The sequence below is a fragment of the Acanthopagrus latus genome, chromosome 4, assembly GCF_904848185.1.
Source record: "Acanthopagrus latus isolate v.2019 chromosome 4, fAcaLat1.1, whole genome shotgun sequence".
Classification (NCBI taxonomy): Eukaryota; Metazoa; Chordata; class Actinopteri; order Spariformes; family Sparidae; genus Acanthopagrus; species Acanthopagrus latus.
Genome location: NC_051042.1, coordinates 13,961,144 through 13,987,341, shown reverse-complemented (window position 1 = coordinate 13,987,341; position 26,198 = coordinate 13,961,144). Strand labels below are relative to the sequence as shown.

Below are 26,198 nucleotides of genomic sequence, written 5' to 3'. Positions count from 1 at the left end.
ATGAGCAATTTGTCAGGCGGGAACCCACTGAACCACTGACCATTAACACGTTTCTTAAGGCTATTCTTATAAGCATGGGATGCTATATGCCATGCTTTTATTAATATACCATCATGGTGATTTTTTTGTTCATGTGTCTACTGTTAGTTACACATATGTGTGCTAGAAGGAGTTGAAAACATAAAAGACACTGCATATTTGTTCATCTTAAAGGAAGAACAGTATTTCCTCTCGCCGGGTAGGTGGTGCGATACGTGGTCCTGAGGTGGAGCTGCACTGTGAGCCACACCGAGCCTCCTGATGCAGGAGCTCCTGCTGTTGGCACAGTTGTCAGCTGTGAGCTGACGACCGTGTCTCAGCTGCTGTGGGCTGGGCCTCTAATAGACGGGAGGAATCCTTGACACCACACACACACGCCCAGCACACATCTCGGTCGGGCCCCCAGCGGCCCCGTTCCCATTTGCTGTGGCCAGATAGTGTTTCATGTCTCCACGGGAGGGGAGAGGAGGGGGGTCACAGTCACCGGCACGAACACCTCTGCTCTCCTCAGTCAGCCAGCAACTGTCTGGGACACACACACTGGATCTCCAGTGGAAATAAAAGAGAGGATTACTTCAACCAAACACGCCTGAAAAGAGTTTTCACCCTCTTCTTTTATCTCTCTGTCTCTGTCTCCTCTTTCCGTCTCTCCTCAGCCAATGAGAAGATTGATGATATCAATGGCTGTCCCAAGAGCCGTTCTCAGATGGTAAGTGACCTTCCATGTTTGTTTTGGCGGACTGCTGTGAAATGTACCTCTGTGTGTGTGTTTGTGAAGTAATACACCTCTTTGATGTCCCATTTCACCGACTCATGTGGCCCTCGCTGGGAGCTGCGGTCTATAAGCTGCTGGTTGTAGATGGTAATGGTTAGGCTATTTATTTTTACTTTTGTGGTCTTGCGGGCTGCCGTCCGTCAAACCTCTGGCTCAGACTTCTGGCAGCTGGCACTCAGTTGAAAGCATCACAGGCTTTGGTTTTGGGGCCAGTTTTGCCTCATCTTATTACACTTGCAAAGGAGTCAGCGCTCCTCTCATCTCCAGGAGTGAAAGCAGGCAGGAAGCATCAGCGCTGACGACAAAGGAGATGTTTACAGTCGGTTATTATGACGTGACATTTAGCAGGTATATAAGTGGGATTTCCTTTGTATTGCTGCTGCTGGTGATTTCAGTGTTTTCACAGTTTTGTGTTCTCTGTGGGAAATGAGGCGACGGTGCCGTGGGCAGGGCTGCCCTCAGCTGAATGTGAAGGGTCGTAAATTGGGCCAGTGTGCCAGCTGAGGGGGCTATTTTTGGCCACCAGCCAGACTACTGAAGCATCTCAGAGCACCAGAGAGAGAGGGAGAGGGATACACACCCGTAGTTAACAACTGAGGAGGAGGTGGAAGCACAGCTGATCCCTGAACCCTTCCTCTTTCAACACCAGCTTGGACCCATATTACTATACTTACGAGGACGTCCTGTTTCTAGTGCTTATTTTAGTGTTTCTAGTTCCACATTGTGCCGTGTTTTATAATTTGGGGCTGATTTATCTTGGGGAGCTACAGAAAATCCATTACCGTCTTAGATATTAAAAGCTCTAAAGTATATCAGTCAAGATTTTTATTAAACTCTCAATTCGTCATGGCTGAAAATAGAGCTGAGGCCTGAATCACACATCGAGCACGACGTAGTGTGGCTCTGTGTGGGTAACCTGGCTTCACTCACCATTGTTCATCTGGGATAAATGCTATGACAGTTTGTTATCCTGTCAGCTACAAGAGAGTTCATGTGAGAGTTGCTCATGCAGACATCTTCAGAACCACGAGTGAAGCAATTATGAAACAAGATTAACTCACATAAATGTAGTTATTGTAACGACAAAAACTGATGTTCGAGGAGGTGAAATGTAAAGAATGATCACATGTTGTTTTGTAAAGAATGAGTATCTGAAGGTTTTTTTTTTGTCTGACGATGGACTTTTGAATATGTAATGCAGGTCAGTGAGTTCAAAGTATTGTAAGACTGTTTCTATTGGCTAAGCAGAGACGAGAGAAGAGAAGAAGTTGAAGTCTGATTAGGTCTATGTGACGGCAATTTATAATTTACAGTGAGGTAATTAACAGTCTGTGGATCGTTTTTCTAATAAAAGACAACATACAGCATTTTTGATTTTCTAGTTATCATCACAAAGTCTCCTCATGTTGTTCTGAGCTGCAGTTTTAGTATAATAGTGTAAATGCTGACACTCAGAAATCCCCGTGGGAATTGATTCCATTTTTATGTTTAGGGTGATAAACTGTCTGTGTTTGTGTCTTAACACCTTATCAGTTACTTGTAAGTTTTTCACAAAGTCAGTTTTTTTGTCAGTGTCAGCATACAAGTTTCATGATAGCAGAAGGCTAGCTGGCTAACCTACAATAACCTTGATCACAAATGGTACAAATGTCATTGTAAGCAAACCTTTGACATCATCAGAAAACAGTCACTATTTACCATTCCTGCATATTTAAAAACCCACTTAGACAATTAATGTTGGATGCTTTCCTTTACAGTTGGATTACAAGTGCCTTTAACTTACAAAGAGAAAAAAGTTCAGGACCAACAAAGGTTGATTAGTTTATATACAAGCAGATTGTAAGCCCAAATCCATCGATCTCTATGAATTTTGATTTTAGTTTTCCTCATTTTGAATATTAATTTGCCATAGATGTTCCTCTTTGTCACTTCAGACATGTACTAACTCACACTTAAATATGGCTGACTTCCCTCTATACTTCCTGTCCCACTCACTATCAATTAGGCCTTTACCATTAGTGCTGATTACGCCCCCCCCGATGCCTGTAATTGAGCGTTTTGCACTCTTTCCACTCAGTGATCCGTGGTTTTGTCTCGCTGTTATCAACTTCCTGTGTAGCCTCTCTCACATTCTGCCATTCTGTCATCTGCAAGCACAGCATGTCATTAAATGTCTTTAAGGCATTAATGACAAGATGATATCCTGCAATCTTGTCTTTTTTTAATGACAAGAAGATTGCAGGATATTTCTGAGACAAATCGAGTTGTTCCAGATTTAAAAAAAAATAAAACATTTCCTTAATATTCATAGATGGTGTGTGTGTGCCAGTCAAGAGAGAGACAAAATGTTTTTTTTTAGTGTGCATTCATGCAATGTGATATTGTTTATTGGATAATGGCTGTCAAGATCTGCTTTTATTTTCAATTGGACAAGTTGAGATGTTGAGTATTTTTGGATCGCTGCATAAAGTCTCAGTAGGTTTGTCAGCTTTAAAGCAAAATCTGAAGCACTCAAGCAGTGCTAAGGGCAGGTGCAGCCGCAGTCATTATGCAAATGCCTGCTTTGTGTGTTGTCATGCTGTCAAAACAAACACACACACACACAAACACACGCAGGTCCTGAGAGTTTATTTGGCAGCTGGGTTGAAGGAGTAAGAGAGCCCACTTTTACTGCACTTTATTTCATTGCTTTCAAACCCCCAAAGCTTCCAAAGCTGCTGCCAATTACCACCACTTAACCTGACCTCCGTTTCTAAACGAATAAACATGGAAATAAGCTCCATCAGTGGAATAAACCACGGAACTCTCACCTTGCACCAACACCAGCTGATTAGCATGCTGGCTATCCGGGCCTTAGCCAGAGTCTGTTTTTACAACTGTCACAGCCTTGTTAAACGGACCCCCATCATCGGGTCATTTCTTTGCCACCCAGTCAGGCTGTGTGTATGTGTGTGTGTCTGTGTGTGTATTTGTTTGTGTGCCTGTGCGTGTGGGTGCAGCCCAGAGCGAGCCTGTTGATTTGACACCGAGCTGTTAAAACCACACAGGATTCCTCGTACACAGAGACACACAAACAAACACGCTTGGTTTCCCGTCCAAACTTCCCGCGTTACAAAGTAAAATCAAGTTCCAGAAGCTGTGACTCGTAAGAGCCGAGAAATTAAACGCCAGCCAAACATTTCCACATTCTCGTTTCATTCGGCACAATTAAAATCCGGTGCTGGATTCATTACCTTAATTTGCTTTGTACTTCCGATACTATGGGCCAACTTTTTTTTAGGGTAAGCAGAATTTGAGGGGACTAATCAATTGGCAGAAAGTAGATCAAATGCACACTGCTAGCAGCATACCAGGACACCTTCTCCAAAGAAAGCTTGCTGATGATTTTTTGAAATTCAATGCTGTAACAACTTTAATCCCTTTCACCTCCAGACAGCGTTCCTTCTCACATAGTTTCTCATCTAATGCGCTCAAACGATCGGATTAAATTGCAGATGCCAGCCACTTCTGCAGAACTTGGAAAATTACGTTTTTCTTATTGTGCACCTGCAACCTTGAACTATCCAGCTTTTCTTGCTTTTGTCGATTGATCTGTTTTTTTGTCTGATCTGTTTGTTTGAGATTTCAGTATTTTACAAATGCAGCTCTTTAGAATTTTTTTTGATCTAATGTTGCTGTGTATTTTCTTGCTCTGTAGAATCTTTTGCCTATTGTTTTACACTCAGGTTCCTCAGCGAACTGCACATTTTCTGCTGCTGCAGAAGGGAGAGCTTAGGTAGAAACCAGCAGGACCAGGTGTTTAATGAGCTCGATAAAAGACAGATTGAAGGATTCATCAGCAGCTATGTCGCGTCATGCCACTTCATGCCAGGCTCTTTGCTGATACGCTGTTTTTGTGTGTTCATGTGTAAACCGGCCAGACAATAGAGCTTTCCGTTTTCACTCACCCTGTTTTACCCTCAGGTGTGGTGTCACCTCACACACATTTTATAACACACTTAACCTGCGTGCGCACAGTTACATGTGTCTCTTGTGTGGTTTTGGTCAGAAGTCAAGACCACCTTGGTTTTCTGACACGGATCATTTTTTGTGTTTTTTGTCGATGGCAATGCTTCAGGCAGGTAAGCGGGACAAGACCCAAAAGATGTTGTGTTAATGATTCAACGGGCTGGTTAATGTTTGATCAAGGGGAGCGGTACTTTTTTCTGTGTGTGAGCCAAAGAGAAATCTCCAACTGTATCAGCCGGTCGAGAATCAACTGATAAGTGAAAACAAGCAAGCGATCACATAAACTGTTTTCACGCAACCAGCCGATCCTGACAGAAAGCTGATAGCATGATGCACAGCGAAACGTTCACATTATGTTGTTCACCCCTAAAAGACCCCAGAAGTTAGTCATCTGTTGCAGCAACAGTGTGTCTATTCATAGGAGATCTGACACACACTTCATTATGTAAGAGATGATTCCAGAAACCTCAACCATGGAAAATTCACTCTCCTTAGAATGGTAAGAAATTCACAAATGCCAAAGACAACGCTGTTTTTCATCGACAAATCGAAGCAGATTTCCCTTAATTATTTATTCTTTACACAATTCAGCAGGGAGATGTTGACATAGCTGGAGGAAATTGTTGTTTTATTTTATGATAGATGTCAGCCGGAGGATGATTAGGAAAATCAAAATTTAAAACGATATATCTTTTAAGGAGGTAACAGTAAGCAACGCATTTAAACATGATACATTTAAAGAGAAAATGCTTACTGTGAATGTGATTAACGTTATTAAAGAAAAAAAAGACGCACATGAAAAAAAAGCAGTACAACAGAATATGCTGGTTGAGGGTGATATTGCATCTTAATGTGAATCACAGCAGCAGGAGCGTCATTTTTCTTTAATCTCATAAGTGGTGAAAACCAGCGCTTCACCGAGGTGATGAAACCTCTGCATGCATGTTTCAGTCAGGAGAGAGAAAGAATTATTCGGTGAGAAGTCAGAGTTCAGCAGGTGAGCCGGTAGCCGTAATCTGTGAAACCTCCGCGCAGAGTGAAAGTAAGTGTGGGCAGATAGTGACAGATTTAACCACACAGTCAAACACACACACACACACACACACACACAAAAACACACACACACACACACACACACACAAACACACACACACACACACTGACACCACGTTGTCTCGCAGCCATCTAACGTGATCGGATTCCACAAGACCCAATAGTCAGAAAATCAAATGACAGAGCGCCTTCGGCAAGGAAGCTGTTGTCACGTTCCAGTCAGACTGATAGATCAGTTCCAACACAAGTGTTGTTTAGCCAGTGTGAAAGAGGTTAGCTCCTGATCTGAGGAGAAAAAAAATGAAATGCCTTCACTGTTGGGATTCTTGCATACTTTATTAATTCATAAACTTGTTCATCAATGCTTTTTTGGGAAATTAGTGCACCATTTAAAGAGTTCTTTGGGCTTTGGGCTTTTTTTTTGTAGTTTTGCCCATTCAGCAAGTGGGATGGAGACGTTCCCTAAAGACAAGTAAGACTGGCCAAGAACACAAGCAGTCAGATGATCGGACAGGTTTTTAAATAAACTTCCAGGTTAGCCAAATGTATTCAGAATCAAAAATATAGGCAAACAGTAATCATTAGCCAGAGTGTCCTCTGTAGATTGCATCACAATTTACAAGCCCACTTCTGATTCAACTTTGACCTTCCTTATCTACCAGTGAGATTAGAGATTGTTGGCGCCTTTTTTGTGTGCTTACTTTCAGTTTTGCCTTTAGATAAAGGGGTTTAGTCAATCTGCCCACACTGTTGGTTTGTTTGCACTGTGTTAGTGCATCAAACTACACATTTCATTTAAAACCAGATGTGAACCCCTGACTTTAAATTCTAATATTGACTAGTTGTGCTGTGCTTAAAGAATAGCTTAACTTGAATTTATCAGTTGAGTTTATTTTTATAGCTCAACATCACAGTCATGTTATCAGTGGGTTTCACAGACCCACAGCCTATCTATCAGTGTGGTTTAAATTGAGAGACTTTCTCATTTTGACAAAAACAAGGTCCAAAAATACACAGTTGTACCTGTGTTACCTGTGTTTTGATGTTCAAATTAGATACAGAAAATCATCGCTGAAGATATCTATGAGCAACTTTGATTCCAAAATATCGGCTTCAGTATCAGTCTTCAAAAAGCTCCTATCAGTCCGATCCTGCTTCAGACACATCGTGCTAACGCACACTCCCTCCCTTCCTCCCTCCCTCCCTCTCTCTCTGTAGTGCTTACTCTCTCTCTCTCTCTCTGTCTCTCTCTCTCTTTCTCTCACTCTTACGTCACACACACACACACACACACACACACACACACACACACACACACACACACACACAACAATGCCGTCCGTCGGATGGGAAGGTGTGTTTGCTCAGAGGGCTGCTGGCTGGCCAGCCCCGTGCTGCTGCCGGGAGCCGGAGCAGAGCAGGAGGTGATAGTGGCCTGGGTGGAGGTGTGAGGTCAGGCAGAGCAACCACACTACAGGAAGAGATCACACATCCAGGCAGGTAGGAGTTAACAGCCGTGAGTTTCTTTGGAGGGATTTTGTTCAGATGATCAGTAGGGTTTGAGCAGAAGATGGACAACAATAGTGTTTAGTGTTCTCTTTATTTGGTGGCCTCTTGATTGTGTATCTGCGGACTTACTCGCTTTACTTTTACTTGAGTATGTTTTGAGTCGCACATCAGCCAGTTGCCTTAACACTAATTTGGTGGAGAACAGGTGAGTGATGAAGCTTAAGAGTTGTCACAAAAAGCCTAAAATGACTTCTGCAGTCTTGCGGGAAATGGATACACATTATAGTGTTTGCTTATTTTATTTCAGCGGCTGTTCAATAATCAAAATGTTTTATTTAAAGTTATATTATATGATACAGGGAAAGCAAGGATATTTTTGCATTTGAGAAACTTTGTACAACATAACATCACCTATAATTCGTAGTTAAAGTGGTTTGCTAAACTGCTTGTCTGAGTTCTGTTCTCTATAGGTTTTAAATAGCCAGAGGTTTCAGTATTTCTACCCCCTGAGAGGCGGGGCTTGGGAGCATCTCGGCAGGATGGGGCCTGGCATTTGTGATGGGGTATTCCATTGAAGCATACTTGTGCGGGCTGTTGCTATTTAAACTTCATCTGTACCAGGGAATTTGGGGCAGTAGGGGAGTGGTTCGGTCACTCAGATGAAGTGTAGGCTGGGGGTATTAAGTCTTTGGGTATGTGAGGTTTATTTTTAAGGAGTTAGTGGTATTCCGAGACGGCCATAGTGGACATTCCTGCTGTCCCTAAGTTTTCTGCTGTATCACCTCAAAGGACAACACATGTCAGCCCCTCTAACAGCTGTTTCTGGGGTCAGAGGTTACGGAAATGACAGCAGGGGCAGCGCTGCTGCTTCAGCTCAGCCCGTGACCTGAAGTCCACCAGCCTCTTCACAAACTAACACAAGAGATGAGAGATAGAGATGAATTTGAACTAAAGGACGAATACAAAGTTGTAAATAAGTAGTAGACTGACGAATATCGATGTTGAACCATACCATAGTATCCCATAAAACAGATGTTGCGACAAGTAGTAATCGAACTAGTACTATTTAGATCTAGTTTACTAATGATCTGGTCGCGAATGAACTTTGATTCTAATAAATCTGGAAGTAACACAGTTATAAGTGATCAGACGGAGGATGAAGAAGTCTCATGAGTTAGGTACACATCTAGGAGGACATTTATGTCACTTTATATATACGGTGAAAGGTGTAACTATACATGCCATGGTAGTGGATAGAAGTAATGGCAGTTGTAGTAGAAACTAATAGTAATATGCTAGTGGGTTTATCTGATGAAAATATAATATTGGATGTAAACAATTGTAGATGCTGGTGGATTTACCAAACAGTAATGCAGCATGTAACTAAGTGATATTATCGATGTAATTAACAGTAATATGCTACTGAAAATTCAAAATGATACTGCAGTGTTTTACGCTGTAAAATGATAAGTGTTGATAGGTGTCTTTTATTATTGTCTTTTTAAAATCGTTTAAAAAGCACTTCATAAATGCAAGGATTGGTTGACAAACTATCACAACAGTTTTTGACCAAACACATCGATACCAGTGTTGCGACAGTATTGTAGGGATGACTTTCGTCGAGAAAATGACATCATTTAACTGTAATGCAGCCTTTCAATTTAGGAAAATGTCACCACAATGTAACAATTTCCAAAATCTAAGAGGATCTATAGTATTATGTAATATTACAATATTGCTCAGCCCTTGTTTCACTGATTTAATAAAATGATGATTGTGGATTAATAATATGGAAAGGGATGTAACTAGCACTAGTATGGTGATGAACAGAACTGAAATTAATGTAGTAGATGTGAATATGAATATGATAGCAGATGGAGCTATAGTAATACAGCAGCGTATGTAACTCACAGCTATATGAAAGTTTCCACTAACTAAATATGACATTCTAGTGGATGAAAATGAGATATATACACTTGTGGTTGTAACTAAAAAGAAGTATGTTTGTGGATGTGGGTAGCATTACAGTAGTCAGCCACAGTGGTTTTAGTATTATCATTGAAGGCGGTAGCTTTGGCTCAGTTGATTTACCTTTTATCTGCAGCCAGTGGACGTTCACATATTTCAACAGGGACGGATGTAAACGAGCTCTTACTTCAGCTTCTCACCTCACAGCCGGATACTTCCCAACAGGAGAACCACAGAGCGAGCTGTAGGTCAAGCTATATTTAGTCGGCGCATATTAAGTGTAATCATGTCATTAATCTTTAGTGAGCGGGACCCTCCCGGTTGCAGCCCACACCCGGTCTCATTTACAAAGGACACACTTCATATGTGTTTTAGTTTAGAAACCACTTGGAGTATCACTGCTCTATATCTGCTCTCCCTTGGCCGTGAGATTACATTTGAGCTGTTGTTCTTTCAACAAAGTGGGTTTGTTGTAGGTACATTTGGGCAGATTAGCGTCACTGTGTTATAAATCTACCATCCCTTGTAATAAATGTCATTCTAAAAGAGATTTATCACCTCTTTAACCTTTGTGCATACTGTAAAAAGCTTTTTAAAGTCGTTTTCATAGTCAGTTCCTTAGTTAATTGCCTCGCCTAGAGTGCCTTAATATAGTCTGTGTGTCATATGAGAGTGCAGCGGCTGTTCCATCTTGATATCTTTTGCGCTGTACCTGGTGTGTTTGCTCATCGAAAACAACAGTTGGTAAACTTTGATCGCTCAGTCATCTGCCGTGACTCTGCTTGATGATTTGTTTTATGTGGTTTGCTTTGTGATTACGTGGGCCAGCCAGCAGGCTTGGTGTATAATGGGGTCACATGGGCTCTAAACAAAGCCTGTCTGCCTATCAAATCCTCTCACAGTCCAGTGACAGCTCAGCAGTCTGCTCAGGTTGCCATGGCTGCTTTCATAGCAACTTAGTGGGTGTTTTTGATTCTCTGATGCGCTGCTGACGAAAGTCTGCTCGGTTTGAATCCTCTGTTGACTGCGTTATCATGTGGCCAATTTTAATATCCCATAACATTTCTGTATAGCTGGTTATAGCTTGTTTGACGCATCTACTTTGAGTAATTCTGCAAAACAACTGATGATCCAACACCATGGATATTTTACATGGTTTTAAGTGAAACATTTACAAAACCTTGATTTTCCCGAACAAGAATCAATCCTCAGAAATCACGGCTACTATCAGCCAGTCAGCATTAATGTTTGTTATGTGCATTTGGATGCAGATGCTCCAAATTAAAGGCCTTAACAGATGTATGCATCAGGACTATCTAACATTACAAATACATGCATACTGGCATGAAATTTGTATTTACTGCCAGAGACAATCCAGAAAACATAAACAGATTTAGTTTCCAATCCACTTTTCACTGCCCCTGCTGTGTCAAATCAATGAATATTGGAGGCCATATGATCGGTAATGCCAATGCCAACATCCTCAGCCTTGTCAGCACCTCTCTTCTAAAAAAAAAAAAAAGTTTCGTACATTTTGTACAGCCAACTTTCCTCTCTAGATAGATTTGTAGATCTTCACTTCCAGTTTTGCCATCACGCTCTCTGGAAAAGCGTGCAGAACGCAGACCATCATGCTTCCTCGCATTATACAAATATGCAAATTCAAATGGAAATGTGCAGGGCGCAGTGTCTTACAGCTGTGTCTGTGTTTCTCTTGTCCAGATTGAGAACATCGATGCCTGCCTCAGTTTCCTGGCAGCAAAAGGAGTCAACATCCAGGGTCTGTCTTCAGAGGGTAAGTAACTCCTGCACTTCTGCTTTCACTGGAACAAGAGACGTAGTCCTAACCTTTAGGCCAGGCCAACAAATGTCCTTTGTGCTATGGAAAAAAAAAAGATAAAGAACAAGCCACTTGATACATTGAGGCGTTTTTACTGGCAAGCCCTTTTGCCTGGACACACTGCATTAATGCCAGAAAGTACAAGTTAAAAAATGTAGGCTCAACAGGGGCTGATGTAGTATACAGCTCACAATAGGACATTGTGTTAATGTAGCCAAACAAAGATTCATGTTTTATTACTTTCTTTCACCTTTTTTTGCACGCGGGGAACCTAGTAGCAATCATACCAATTGTACTATTACTACTAGCATTGTCTTTGGACTGAACAGGGACAGTGGTGCCCCTCATAGCCAGAGAGCCATTGGGTCAGTTCTCTGTTCTGTATGGAGAACGTTTTCTCTAAGTATTTACTCTTGACCTTCCTCTTGCAGACCAGAAATATGCAAGTCAGATATATTGGAGAGCTGAAGCCATCAGTGCAAAAACAACATAACATGTTTCAGGTTGCTATTTAATACCAGTGTACTTGCTGCAACTGAAATCTGCTCACTTTGTAGAGTCAGTGCCCAAATGAAGGAGCTAAAAAGTCAGAGTTTATAGATTCGGTGCTCTAAATCCTCAGTCTTAAACAGGGCATTAGTTTATAACTCAAAAAAATGAACCAACATAAACGATGGAATATTAAGAGAAAAATATGTCGACTTTACATCAAAAACCTCTCATGTATTGTGTTATGAGATCATGTCTAATGAATATGCACGTTAACCAGCTAGCCCAAGCCCAGCCTGTCTCATGATACCACTTTTCTCGAGAGGCAATAGTCCGATAGTACAGCCTTTCATCGCTCAGCTGGAAGACGAGTGGCAAATTTGCTACATTCCCCAACTCTCTTGCCTGCAGCCGTCTGTGTAGAGAGATTGAGGGTTTGCGAAAAAAAAAAAAAAAGAAAGAAAAGGTGCTTTTAATGACCATTAAACTCAAACACACAATTTGTTTTCGGTCAGTTTTTCTGTCACATTCAATTTTGTCTGAGTTACATTGCTTAATTTTGTACAGTTATCTTTATCATGGTATCACAACGATGTATCAAAACAGTAACAGAATTTCTTTTCAACCTTCATCCTCACATTTGCTCTCATCTGTCATATTTGTCCTTCTTTACCTCATCTCACCCCCTTAACCCTCTTAATATTCTATATGTTCTCCCGCAGAGATCCGGAATGGCAATCTGAAAGCCATCCTCGGCCTCTTCTTCAGCTTGTCCCGCTACAAACAGCAGCAGCAGCAAGCTCAGCGGCAGAACTCCCAGCCCACGCTTCCATCCGCTGCCCAGTCCAAGAGCACACACCCTCCCCTGAGCCAGCAGAGCAGCGCCCCGGCACAGCTCAGCCACTCTCCGCATGGGACTCCTGCTCTTACAGCCCAGAAAGCAGCACAGGCCGAGATGCAGTCCAGGTGAGGCTCACTGGCCCTACCGGGAATGTCGTAACCTTGTGTAACCTTGAAACTGGGTGAACGGGTCTGTCTGAAATTTTCACCTTCTTGCTGGTTCTGCTGTTCTAATCCATCATTTTGTCATCTCGGACTTCTTGTTCATACTTCTGTCATTTGTAACCGTAAACCTGACCTCTCTGTCTCTGTCCTCTTCCATGTATCTCCTCTCTTTTCTTTTCCTCCAGGGATGGGTCTCAGAGTAAACTACTCAAGTTTTCCCTTGGTCAGAAAAAGACCTCTAGGTCAGCTTGTTCTGCCTTTCTGTTTTCTTGCTCCTTCCTCTCTTTCCTCCACCACTAAACCACACCTCCCTTCCTGTCCCCCACTCCAGGAAGTAGGAAGGTAGAAATTGCCCCTAATCAAGGATAACATTACTTTCGTTCAACAATGGGTTTCATGTTGTTTCTTTGTCTGTGATTAAGGGCAATCTCTACTACAAGCACTATCTAATATGCATGAGTGGTAGTGTTGAGCAGATAGTAACTAAAGCTCTGGGCTCCATTTTCGGACGTCCCTGTCTGTCTGGCAGCGTGCCTCATTTGGCAGGCCTGCTAAATGGGCTGTGAAAGACCTTTAGATAACCCTTAAGTAAGTGTGTGCGTGTTTGTGTGTGTGTGTGTGTGTGTGTGTGTGTGTGTGTGTGTGTGTGTGTGTGTGTGTGTGTGTGTGTGTGTGTGGATTTGCTTGACGACCACATCCCCCATATAATGTGACATCAATAATTAACACAGAATGAATCTATGGCAGGAGTGCACATCTATAATATAACAGCGTGTCACAACTAGCTTCCATGTGTGTTTGCTGTGATGCTTTCAAGTCTTTATTGCATTCAAATTTGCCTCTTTTTTAGCATGCAGTGTGGTATTATGTAACGATGCACCTTGAAATTGGATTTAGGATGTGGGCTTTGCATGCTGCCTATCCCAGATTCTGATTGCATTGCACCTGCCCCCATATAAACCCTCCTCTCCGAAGCAATGCAACGGCCCCACCTTCTGGTTGGCTTGTATAACTACAAGAGAATGAGCTAAGATTCTCCTCATCGTTTCCACCAAACACTCGGCTTTTCTAATTGCTTTTCCCGTCAGATGCAGACATTAAAGCGCTAAGTACTTTTAAAGGATGTTAAAGACATGGAAGGTTTACATAAATGTCATTGTTTAATCGGAGATATTGTCACTGCACTGATTTCTTTTTTCTTCTACACGGACAGAAAGCAAATTATCAATCTCTCTCTCTCTCTCTCTCTCTCTCTCTCTATATATATATATATATATATATATATATATATATATATATATATATATATTTTTTTTTTTTTTTTTTTTTTTTTTTTTTTGAATAAATGCCTTAATTGAATAAATCTACTGAATTTTTTTGGATTATGAGCATGCGAATTGTGCAAATAAGATAATCAATCCTTTGCACACCAGTAACATTAAGTCACGCTCTGGTTAAGCACAGTCATAAAGGACAAGCAAGCCCCTAGATGTGCAAGTAATTCCATGATTAATAATTAATAAATACATACTACTTTTAAGGTGGTTCAGAGCTGAGCTTTGGTGTGCAGTAAGCCCTGTAGCTCTTTCTTCATTTTAAACAAATGTAATATTTATTTGGCAGAAGCATGTTTCTTTTCCTTTTTTCGTTTATTTGACCTTTAAACTAAAAATTGACAGAAGATGAGTTGAAATGTGCTAGAGAATTCTCTCCAACTTGAACTAACACATATTAGTTTTAAATATATTAACATTTTGAAATGTTTTAAGTTTTTTTTTGTAACCATCCCTTTGTATATTGCATCTATACACGGCCAGTCCAGAGGGGGAAGGCGATAGACTGACTGGCTGGGCCATAATTGAAAGCCGTATGATCCTAGGCTACTCCACGCTAAATAATGTGGTGAAAACCTATTATGTCGCAGTGGCCAGATAAATAATGGTCAGTCAAAGTGAGTGGCATGCCGGAAATGAGAGTTCCTATAATGTATACGAGAGCTGAGAGGAAGAGCTGTAATCTGTTTATCAGCATCCGCCTCGCAGTCCCAGGATGATGATGTCGTCGCCACTGGTGAATTAGCATTTCATTAGCAGCCTGTGTGCCTGGCTAGATTACAGCTTGGCTCACAGACCTCACCAAAGGCAACAAATTGACATACAATATGGAATCAAGGTGTCATATATTTCACAAGGCTTATCCACGGCCAGAATGTATATCCTGTCTAATCCATGCAGGGAAATAAAGGAGCGGGACATGTAATCTGAGGCTGCCGAGCTCACGGCTCCCCTGAGACGTGCACTCCGTCAGCCTGTCTGACCCGTTCACACACATCCACGCTGCTTAGAGCTCATCTGTCTCCATGAAATTTCCGTAGGTGTATGTAGGGAGGATGGGCCAAGCTGTAATAGCGGCAAGAAAAGCAAACAATGGCTGAGTTTACGTTTGTTAAACTGTGTGCATCCTCTAATCCAAACCACTTCAGACTGAAGATGACTCAGATGTTTATTAGGAACAGTCACTGTTAGCAAAAGATCTAGGCAGCAGGATGACTGAGTGGGTAGTTTAGTCATCAGTTTGTGGTAGACTCGACCTTGCAGCCCGACAAGAGGGCAAGAGGAGAACTTCAGTAGTTCATTGTAGATGTTGAATTACATAAACTTCCTTAGGTAACGACAACCACATGCTCTATGGTTGCTGCTTAAGCTTTGCAGTGTGTTGCTGTGATAAAGCTGCAGCTCTCCAGTGCTTGCATGGTTCCTGTACTCATACTATAGTGGTATCCTCCTGTTTGAGTTTGGAAAGTGCTGGATGTGCACCTGTCCCAACAGAATGTGTTAGATACTCTGTAGTAACCAAATGTGTTCCTTTACTGCGTGAGATGAAGGCTACATATTGAATATTCAAAAACGTTTATGATCTTCAGTCACTCGATCATAAACAAACATTTGTCCTGTCCTATCCATGCCCCTGCTCCTTCCTTTTTCTCTCTCTCTCTCTCTCTCTCTCTCTCTCTTCTCTCTCTCTCTCTCCCTCTCTCTCTCTCTCTTCTCTCTCTTTCCACCAGACTTCCCGGCCCCTCAGCGAGGGTGTCCACTGCCGGCAGTGACATCCCTCCAAGAGGCTCGGTCGGTGCTGCTGGGAACCGACGCAGCCAGGGCTTCAGTGATAAGACCAAAGCCAACTTGCACCTGAACAAAGGTAGGTCACACACACAAGATAGATAGAGTGATGTCAGACAAGTGAAACATGTTATTGTTGTAAATCTTCTGGTTGCTTTTTGTTATCCTAGTTTAAAAAGCTAGTTAGTTTTGTTGCTTTAAGACCAAGAGAAAGTCTTAAAAACTGTGTCATAAAGTAATGCACACCCCTGAGCAGTCAATACTGCGCTGTAATAACTGAGAATACATGAGCATAAAATCGTGATGTTTCCAGTGAATAAATGGCCTCCTTTAATTTTTAAACAAGGTCAGCTGAGTTTATCATCAGAGAACTATCTGTACTCTCTGCCTTCAGCAGCATTGGCTGGAGTTTAAGTGAGGACAAATCTGTGTACCTGTGTCTAGTTGTGGTTTTAAGGACATTTTCTCAGTGTAGACGGCGAGGTGACATGCTGTGATTTATTTGAGTATGAGTTAAGATGTTATCATGGCCTCTATTCACCTGCTGTAGGCAGACTCAGTTCATTTGGAGAGGTTGCTACAGGTGTTGCCAGCTGGAGTAAAGGCATCCAAACATCCTGAAACCTCAATTTAATTTATTTTATTAATTGTGATGCTTTGTATCAATTTTGTTCTTTTCTGAAATGACAGAATATTTCTTATAAATCATGTCACAGTCACTTGAAATTCAGAGATTCAGTAAAAAAAATAATTTGCTATATCTTCATTGCTGATGAAGGTTCTCCATCATCCAGGTCATGGTAAATCTAAGTGCTGTATCATAGGTAACTGGACTTGTTTGAGTTTCTTGAAGATGTTTCACCTCTCATCCAAGAGGCTTCTTCAGTTCTAACTAACTGGAGGGGAGTTGGCTTGCTTTTAAAATCTGTGTGGGTGTGTATGAGTCTCTGAGTTTCAGAATCGTCATTGTTTTCTTTGTGCTTATTAAGCCAGATGAAATGTTTTACAGTGCTGTCACTAAAAATCCTTGAGCCTTGTCTAGTTTGTGAGAACAGCGCCCTCTTCCTGTTTGGTGAGGTTAAACAATCCAGCAGAGTTCTCCCTCGGAGGTCCCACCGGGAATTCTGCTGGACTGGAATTATTCAAAAATAGTTTTTGAGAAATGTTTTTTTCATCCATTTGTTATTGTGAATAACTGTAAGTACTACAGTACCCATGAACCTTAGCTGCTGTTGCTGTAGTGTTGCAGCAGAATATTAGGCTGGATAAAAATAGTTTCTGCTCCTTGTTGGTCAATGTTGCTTAAGTTTTTTATAGCTACATGCTTATGTCTAGTTTGCTCATCTTTGTGCTGGTGATTCAACTGGGAGGGCTTGCTATGCTTTTAATATAATACACATTCAACAATGTAAATACAAGAGAACATCTTTTCAGCAGAGCAGCGGAGAACAGCCAGTGTGTGAGCGTACGGCTCACTGTATCTAATCAGTGTTCTGTCGTATGTTTGTGTTTGTCGGAACCCTCACACGTTTATTCCAAACTCTTCTGACCCAGTTCGACTCATTCTGCTCAGTGTTAGTGTCCTGCAGAATACACACTTGTATTGAGTGTTTGGCAGTATATTTAGTTAGACCAGTGTTGAAATGTGCCTCTGTCACAACTCAATGGGCCGAAGCTTTATATAGACTGTGTTAGTGTTCACAGTCTAAACTCATTACCCTGCATCAGACAGAGAATTCTGACCGCCCAGAGAGAGACTGTGTGTATGTCTGCCTGTGTGTATGTTTGTGCGCATGTGCACGTGTGTGCCTGTGTGTGCGTATGTATGTGCGCGTGTGTGCGTGTGTGTGTGTGTGTGTGTGTGTGTCAAAGAGAGAAAAAGAGAGAGTTGTTCAAATAGTGACAAATTAACTCAGACCATCGCTGCGAGCAGCACTGTGGGGCACCTTTTCTGATGTGCGGCTCCATTGGAGATCAGGGATTTTTAGTCTACAGTTGTGTTTGCGAATGTCTGTGTGTGTGTGTGAGACATTAGAGATAAAGTGAAGGGATATTCCAACTTTCTGAGAATTGCGCTTATATTCCTCTCCATGTGTTAGATGAGATGATTGATACCACTCTCACATGTTCATGCTAAATACTAAGCTATAGCTAATGACCAGTTTAGCCAAGCACAGCATAAAATCTGGAAACAGTGGGAAACAGGTAGCCTGACTCTGCCCTCTAAAGCTCACTGATAAGCAAACAAGAAAACCTGAACTGTAAAAACAGCAGTTATTGTTTTTCTGCAATCACTAACTTTCTGTTGTCTTGTTATCATTGTGAGGTTGCTAGGCAACCAGCAGAGACGCAGTGCTTTGTGCTAAGCTAACTGGCTGCTTGCTGTACCCTCATATCAATACTCCAGGTATGAGTTTAATATCCAACTCAAAATCTCACTCTCAAAAAACAAAATAATAAGTGTATTTTTCAAAAAAATAGTGGTAATAGAAAGAGCCGTAGTAGCAGCAAGTGTAGTAGAAGTGTGTGTGTGTGTGTGTGTGTGTGTGTGTGTGTGTGTGTGTGTGTGTGTGTGTGTGTATACGATTGTAGAAGGCCATATGATTGACAGTGGGAAGGGTGATAATCGACCCCCCTCCTTCTTGTCCTGTTGTTGACATGCTGCCAAGCCCCTCCCCTCTGCCATATCCCTGCACCGCACTCCTCCTCCTCCTCTTCTTCCTCCTCTTCCTCCTCCTCCTCCTCCTCCTCCTGCACTCTCTGGATTGCTGGCCATGGTTTGGGACTCTCTCCTCCTCTCCTGTCCATCTCCTTCTGTCCTTTCCTTCTTTCTGTGTTCCTTCTGGATGTCTGCAGCACCCATGAGGTTTGTCAGCATGCACTTGTAGATCACCTTGAGTTAGACCTGCAGGTTATAGTTTCGGTTGTAGAACTTGGGCTTTGTATTGAAAATGTATTGAAAATATGGTTGCAGATTTAGTCATATTTACTGAAATATGTTGATGTTGCTAAAAGAAATTTGTGCTTGTTTGAAAGCAGAAGGCAGGTATTTCTTTCTGGAGGAGGATCACAGGTCAGTTGGCCTGAATCTCTTTGTGAAGAAGTAAAGAAGCTGTTGAAAAAAATAGCATCTAATTGGCCAAATTCCTGCTACTTTGGTTTGAAACTGATCCTTTATTTATTGTCTTTTGGGGTTCTTTTTTTGGCCCAAAATGAATATTTGCACTTACATGCAACAGATTATGTTATTCATGCTTGTTATGGGACAGTTTTGCTGCAGGTTCAGATGGTCAGAGAGACACCTGCAGCGTCTTTTGTGAGGCCAGATCTGCTCTGTGTCAATGGCCCTGACACCAGAATGGAGTCACGTTACTGCGCGGCTGTACAGTAGGGAAACAGACCTGAATCTTCTCCTCTGCTCTGTGTTAACACAAGGTGACAGCGTCTGGGTGTCCACCAAGTGACACAGAGCAGAGAGGCAGAGAAGAGCAGGGGGCACCTGTGGCTGTGTGTTGGTGTGTGTGTGTGCACGCTCCTGTTGCCAGTGTAGTTCTGTGTGAGTGTGTGTTTGTATGGCTGGTGCCCTCGCCGAATGAATAGCCCTCTGATGAGCTGTAGCGTCACTGTTTGAGTGTATTCATGTGGAGAAACTTTAAAAAGTTTCAGTCCCCGCACAAAAGACGGCTGTCCCTCTCAGTTTTCTGAGTACAATGACTGAGGAGAGAGAGAGGCAGCGAGAGAGAGAGAGAGAGAGAGAGAGAGAGAGAGAGGGCGCAGGGAAATCAGAACATGATGAGTAAGCAAACACCTGCAGCCTCAAGCTTTGGGTCTGTCTCGTATAATTTGTTCAGATTTAGGAAATGAAGTGCCTGTCAAGGAGTATTTGAAATAAAGCTGACCAATCAGGAAGAACTGTACGCACAGCGCACCTTGGGTTTCAAGGCACAAACATGTTTTCAGTCTTGCTATATGTGAGTGAATTATATGTAAGTAGGGCATTTTCAGGTCAGCAATTTGGTTGCTGAGTGACTGAGGAGGTTTAGCCTAATGGCATGTGACCAGTGCCACTATGAGTGGGGCTGGAACGCTTGTGATGTCTAAACAGCATCAGCCGAGGCTGCTTCTAATGCATTTACTGCTTGTTTTTCTGTATGCAAGGTGTGTGTGCTCCAGTCACCAGTCCTGCAAGAGGCCCAGAGGTTAAAGCATTTGAAGTCGCAGAGCAGAACTAACATCCCCCTCTCCCGTAAACTTGACATGCACGCACAGACATGCACACACAGAGGGTAGAGTGTTGACACTTGTGTGATATTACATGCCTTTCCTCAGCTGTAGACAGGCATTAACACACAGGAACACACGCACTGACACATGAGTGTGACGATCCGTGAAAGGAGCTTTGGGTCCACTTCGGCTGATTTCCCAAAATGCCTTGATGTTATCAGGAGGCTCTGAGAGGAGTAGGCAGCTGGACTGACCCTGAGACTGAGTCGGGGAGGGTGAGACAGGTTTTTTCTTAATGCTAGACAGGCACACTGTGGTGGTCTCTGATCCCATTCCCTTTGGGTACTCCTCCACTGTCATTTTCTGCTCTTGATTTTATTCTTTAATGACGGCTATAATTAAGCAGTTGAGTTGTAAACAGTGAAATTCTTTCAGCATGTTTCCTCAAGCAGACAGCTTGACCAGCACAGTTAAAGAGGGGTAATGGTGCAGATTAAATCCAGGATTTGGCCCAAGGCTGCAAAGGGTCATTAGGTCAGTGACAAAGTCTCAGTTAATTTTTCGAAGGAAAAGTGCTTCCATAAGTGCATTTTGTGCTGATGAGGAAAAGCTGGTGTGTTAAAATGCAGCCAGGAAACAGCCAGATTGATCCATAGTGACAAGTGATCTGATTATTGAACAGTATTTTTTATACCTGGTCTTCATCTAAACCGTTGTGGTTGTTCTCATAAACTTAGAGTTTTTAAAATCTAAAATTGAAGTTTTTCTCAGGTTGACACAAAAGTAAATCGTAACCCCCAACCTGTGGTCACTTTTTCGAAAAAAAATAGTTTAAAGCCAGCAGAAACATGCTTTCTGGAAACCTTGGTTGAGTTTTCTGATGCGACAGTGTCCAAGTCCATCACTCTGGTGTCACTCCTGACCCAACACATTGAAGATTGACCACTTTCCTTCACCCATAGCAACTCAACTGGAGCATGTCAGTCCCGGTCACTGGGTCCAGTCATGACAACGACCAGCTGTCCCAGTGTCCAGGGCCTCTCGATGTCCTGCCTTTCTTCTTCTGTTCCTTTCTGATCCTAAATCCGAGCTGACCCCATTCACGGACAGCACAGACCGTCCCGCTGGCCCAAATCAAAGCTTCACTCATCCCAAACCTGCAGTGCCCAGTCCCCTTATTCTCTGTGCCGGCTCCATAATCACAGCAGGTCCCCCCTCTCATTCAGCCACCTCCAATAGGAAACCAGCTATTAGCAACCTGACCCACTTTTCCAATTGCTAACTGCTAGCACGGCTAATTGGGCTCAAATCACTTCCTAATGGTTGCATTGTTTCAGGCTGCTCTCACTAAATGCTAAACAGGGAGCGAAAGGAAAGACGGCGAGCGAGTGCCTATTTCCAATTAGGGCATGAAAGGCGCTGTAAAAATGAAATAAAGTGGCGAGCCAGATGAGAAAGGGGTAAACAAGCAGGTTGAGTGAAAGCACTGTGAAAGTTATATGATCATATTTCCGTGTGCACCATCAGAGAAGACAGGGAATGATTCTGTATGCACATCATTTAGTAACTTTAATATATGGTTGATCCCCAAAAGTCTTGCAAAAGTGTGCAATAGATGCAAGCAGATACACACAGACATCCATGCATTCATGCGCTCACATGTACACACAGTCACACACTCGCCCTCCATGCTAAGTTTTAGCCTCCTAGGGCAAAAACCATGGCTGCCAAAGTGTGTAGGGCTAAAAGTATTTTTCAAATCCAAATCAAATAAATTAAATGTTCTAACATCATTAACATCATCTGTCATTCATATCTTTATGTTAATGCAACTATTGCCTAAATGAAGTTTTCAGATTCTTGAAAGATGTCTGTCTGTGTTGTGAAGGAACCAAGAAAGCCTGTAAACTGTCGACCACGTGACTCATTTAAATCCTCAGACCTTCATCAGGCAAAAATCACACAAAAAGCACTGAGCTCACGGATATGTAAGTGTAGGTCCAGTCCAGGAAAATTAACAAGAATGACTTCTTAAGACAAAGGAGAATTCAGTTCAATGACAGAGCACAGCAGCGGCAGTGACTTGGAATAAATTTAAGTCTGCGTGGGTGTGTGTGTGTGTGTGTGTGTGTGTGTGTGTGTGTGTGTGTGTGTGTGTGTGTGTGTGTGTGTACACAAAGTGAGAGGGGTATGTTTCAACGGAAATGTTATGATTAATTCCACCCAGTGCTCCTTGCACAGGCCCTCTCCCTCCCCAGCCGTTGGTGTTTGAATATTCAAATGTTACTGGTCTGAACTCTGCTGCCGGTAGAACCACACTGACAACCTCAGGACACTCTAGTTTTCACAGTCAGAGCAGTGACTTACAACAGGGATTTCAGCTCTTCTCTCACCCATTCAGCTCTGGGTAAGTTTGCTTGTTGAGATGCTGCTGAGTCACTTGTCGCATAATTACCTGGACATTTTCTTCATGGGTGATAATTATGCAACACTAGTTTACTGGAGTATGATTTACCCTGCTCTCTGTCGTGTTCATCTGCAAGTTAAACTGCATTTGAGTCCTGTTTATGAATCTAATCTGCAAGGGACTGAGTGCATATAGCCAGATGTAGCCAGACAGTGTTTCTTTGTAAAGCAGAGGGACGCTGACCAAAAGCAGTCCATATAAGTCCAAGCCTTATAAGTGCAGCAGCGCAGCTTCTTGACTTGGTCTGCTTGGCAAGACTTTAAAGCACATGAGCCTGCTCCTCATTGTTTTTATAAACAGTTTGTGATGGGCTCCTCTCATTGTTAGTGCTAAGGGGTTTTTAACAGTTTTGATGGCTAGCCCGAAGGAAAGTAATGGCAAGTTTGGCTGCAATCAACACAGGCCGCCTCCAGGCCCTTATAAGGTCACTTTGTGTGGGGTCAGCATCTGGTTTCTCTTCTCTCCCCCAGATCTTCCCTCTGCTTGAATTTTTTCCTTCTCGATCGTACCCTCCTATCTCATTGTTTAATGAAATGTCTCTCCTCTGGTGCAGATTCCTCAGAGGGCATGACCTCACAGCCTTCAGTGATGACTGAGCATGCTCCGTCGTCTGCAGTGACCGTCAGCTCCTCCACCAGCATCCCCGCTGCTACCTCTGCTCTGAGCCCCCCCCCTTCTTCGTCATCCTCATCCTCCTCTACCACGGCCATCCCCCAGCCCAACAGCAACGGCAAGCCCTGGAGGAGCAAGTCGATGAGCTCCAAGCACACCTCCTCTCCTTCTCCCTCCTCCACCAGCACCCCCTCTTCTTCCATGCAGTCCATCAAGCAGGAGAAGGACACCTCCTCTAAGGCTGCCCTGGCAAGTGAAGCTCCTCCTAAGGTTGCCACTCAGAAGTCAATGCTGGAGAAGCTAAAGCTCTTTAACAGTAAAGGAGGCTCCAAATCCTCCTCCAATGGCGTAGGGGCCCAGATGGACAGTTCTGCACCAGCCAGGCAGCTTGGAGCGGGGCAGGTAGAGAGAGCTGAAACTGGCTCCAACACCGACCCCCTGGAGGAAGATGATGGCAACGTCCGGCCGGGCATGAACGGGACCAGCAACGGGACAGCCTACGCCGCAAATCCCTCTGCAGGTACGACTGTCTCCACAACGGCCAGCAGCCCCAAGATCGCCCTGAGGGGCATCGCCCAACGCACTTTCAGCAGAGCTTTGACTGCCAAGAAGAGCTCCGTCAAAGGCTCAGAGAAAGACAAGGACAAGGAGAGGGGAAAGGAGAAGGAGAAAGGGAAGGAGGTGGGGAAACGCGTCTCTGTCCCAGACAGGACAGAGCTCAGGGGGGAGGAGCTTAAGGAGGAAGTAGCACCTGTTTCCGTAGACACTGACAGCTCGAGCAAAAGGACCTCTAAAATCAGCAGCTTCATTCCCAAGGGGGGTAAATTGGCCAAAAAGGAGAGTTCAACCCCTGCACACAGCGGAATACCAAAGCCAGGAGGCAAAGCCCCGGGAGTCGGGGGGAAAGCCTCCTCAGTGAAGGAGGCGGGGGAGAGGCCCCGGAGCATGCGGTTGGGAGGTGGTCTCGCCATGCACCGCGGGGCCCTGGACAGAGACAGGGACAGGGACAGCAGACACTCTAGCTCGACTTCCAGCCTGGCCTCCACAGAGGGAAAGAGCAGCGCCACCCCGGTTGCAGGCGGAGGCACTACGCAGAGCACAGCCAGCAACACTGTCAGCGTGCAGCTACCTCAGACTCAACAGCACCACAGCCACCCCAACATGGCCACCGTCGCACCTTTCATGTACAGGTAGGATAACACAGACTGGGGCTGTAAACACCTGGGAAAGCATCAGGAAAATTGTCTTGAAATTAAGCGTTTCTGTTTCACATGGAATATTAGGGACTTGATTAGCTATTATGACAATTATTGTTGACAGGTTTGTGGGTATATGCATCCGACTTTGACTACAAGACAGCAAGTGAGATCAGGCTCTACTTAAAATGGTGAAACAAAGTTATTAAGCCAACCTCCAAGTCTGGCTCTTACTGATACACTGCACATTTTTCAGAATTGACACGGTTGAACTCTTCACTTCTATTTGAAGCTGACAAATATTTACTAGAGTGTATTTGTTCAGTTGTATAACTGATAACAGTTCTCGGTAGGTTTTTCTTATCTCTCGATGCATTTAAATCACAAAACATATGTGATCTGAAAGTACAAAATGTCACATCTGTTTGTGTGCTCAGTGTATTGTCTACATCTGTGTGTCCACACATCTGGGTAAATATGTGTGGATGTTGTGTGCCTCTGACCTCTGTCCCGGTCCCAGTGTGATAAGGAAGGAGTTCCCTCTCGTTCTCAATGAGTCCTTTCTACCAGCCAGTCATTAGCCTCCTGACACTTCCTGCACCGCTGCCCTTTCTCCCTCTGCACATCCTGACCCGCAGCCAACCAACCCAGCCTACAAAACGCCCCCCATCCTCAGTGCTTGGAAGTGCCCTTTTTTTGCAGTATATCTGTCATGTACCATTACCAGCAGGATCACAGCACCTCCACCTGTCAGAAAGAGTGTGTTTGACAGAAAAGAAAAGAAATGAGAAGTCAAATCAATTCAAATTCCAGCCTCAAATGCTGAGGAACTAAATACTAGAGGAAAGAGGGAAAAAAGCATTTTTTTTAATCAAAATAACCTGAAGTTTCAGCAAATATTAATTAACTTGACCAGGAGTGAAAGGAACATCTAGATGCTGCTTGGTTGTGTTGTGTGGTGTCAGAGGCAGTCAGTGGTTTTGACTGACTCACACTCAGAGCGAGTGTACTCCAGTCAACAAGGACAAAGTCTAGGATCAGGCACTGACCAAAGGCTGTGTATAACCGAGGCATTCAAACGTCATCGTCTCAAAAGGCACCAGCCAGTGCAGCGGGTGTACCGTATTGATTGATCCTTCAAAGACAACCTCTACTGGCATTTGGAGCTTAGTAGGCGTTCATTTTGGACCCCGGTCACAAGACTCGCAAAACAGCAGATTTAATTCTTAATCGGGTTTATCCCTCTTTCGTGACAATTTGCTAAATATTAGGTTCCCACTAAATGCACAATAATTCAGAATCGATGATATCCCACCCTTTGATCCCTTGTACATTTTTTTTTCCCCCCAGATCCCAAACAGATGCCGAGGGAACAGGGAACCCTGAGATCAGCTCAGGAGGAGTAGGCGGAGACATTTCCTTCACCAAGACCAGCCAGCTCTCCATCGAGGACCTATCAGGTGGGTGATCAATTCAATCACTTCAGCATTTTTCTCTGTTAGGAGCAGATGAATTATCTCTTATTGTGTTGGGAAAGATATTTGAGCGTGTTTCTTTTTGTCTCGTGCAGGTGAAGACCCAGAAACAAGGCGGTTGCGTACCGTCAAAAACATTGCTGACCTGCGGCAAAATCTAGAGGAGACCATGTCCAGCTTGCGGGGAACTCAGGTCTCACACAGGTAAGGAATCAAATTCTCCCAGCTGGTTTTAACTGCTGCACACATGTGGACCCACATACTCTGCTTTTGAGAAGTGCCTAGTAAAGTAATTTAACAAGCTTGGAATTGAACTTCTTTTCTGCTTTATTTTCTTAGATATCTTTTGATTACTTTTATTTTGATATAAGCTTGTGTACTGTAAACTTTTTAAAATGCAGCAAAATGTAATTTAATCT

The 26,198-nt window shown here is 43.2% G+C and overlaps 1 protein-coding gene across 5 annotated transcripts in view; it reads left to right on the top strand.

Moving 5' to 3' along the window:
• The window catches only part of nav2a (neuron navigator 2a), a 107,316-nt gene that overhangs the window by 28,734 nt on the left and 52,384 nt on the right, over positions 1-26,198 (top strand). For 3 of the 5 annotated variants that reach the window (XM_037094415.1, XM_037094418.1, XM_037094417.1), the window contains exons 3-10: positions 696-748; positions 11,075-11,147; positions 12,404-12,647; positions 12,872-12,928; positions 15,751-15,884; positions 23,050-24,298; positions 25,655-25,764; positions 25,875-25,983. In XM_037094415.1, coding sequence (XP_036950310.1) covers positions 696-748; positions 11,075-11,147; positions 12,404-12,647; positions 12,872-12,928; positions 15,751-15,884; positions 23,050-24,298; positions 25,655-25,764; positions 25,875-25,983 — 2,029 coding nt within the window. Of the gene's footprint in view, positions 1-695; positions 749-11,074; positions 11,148-12,403; positions 12,648-12,871; positions 12,929-15,750; positions 15,885-18,153; positions 18,213-23,049; positions 24,299-25,654; positions 25,765-25,874; positions 25,984-26,198 lie in introns of those variants that run through there. The other 2 variants (XM_037094416.1, XM_037094419.1) reach the window with 2 other exon arrangements.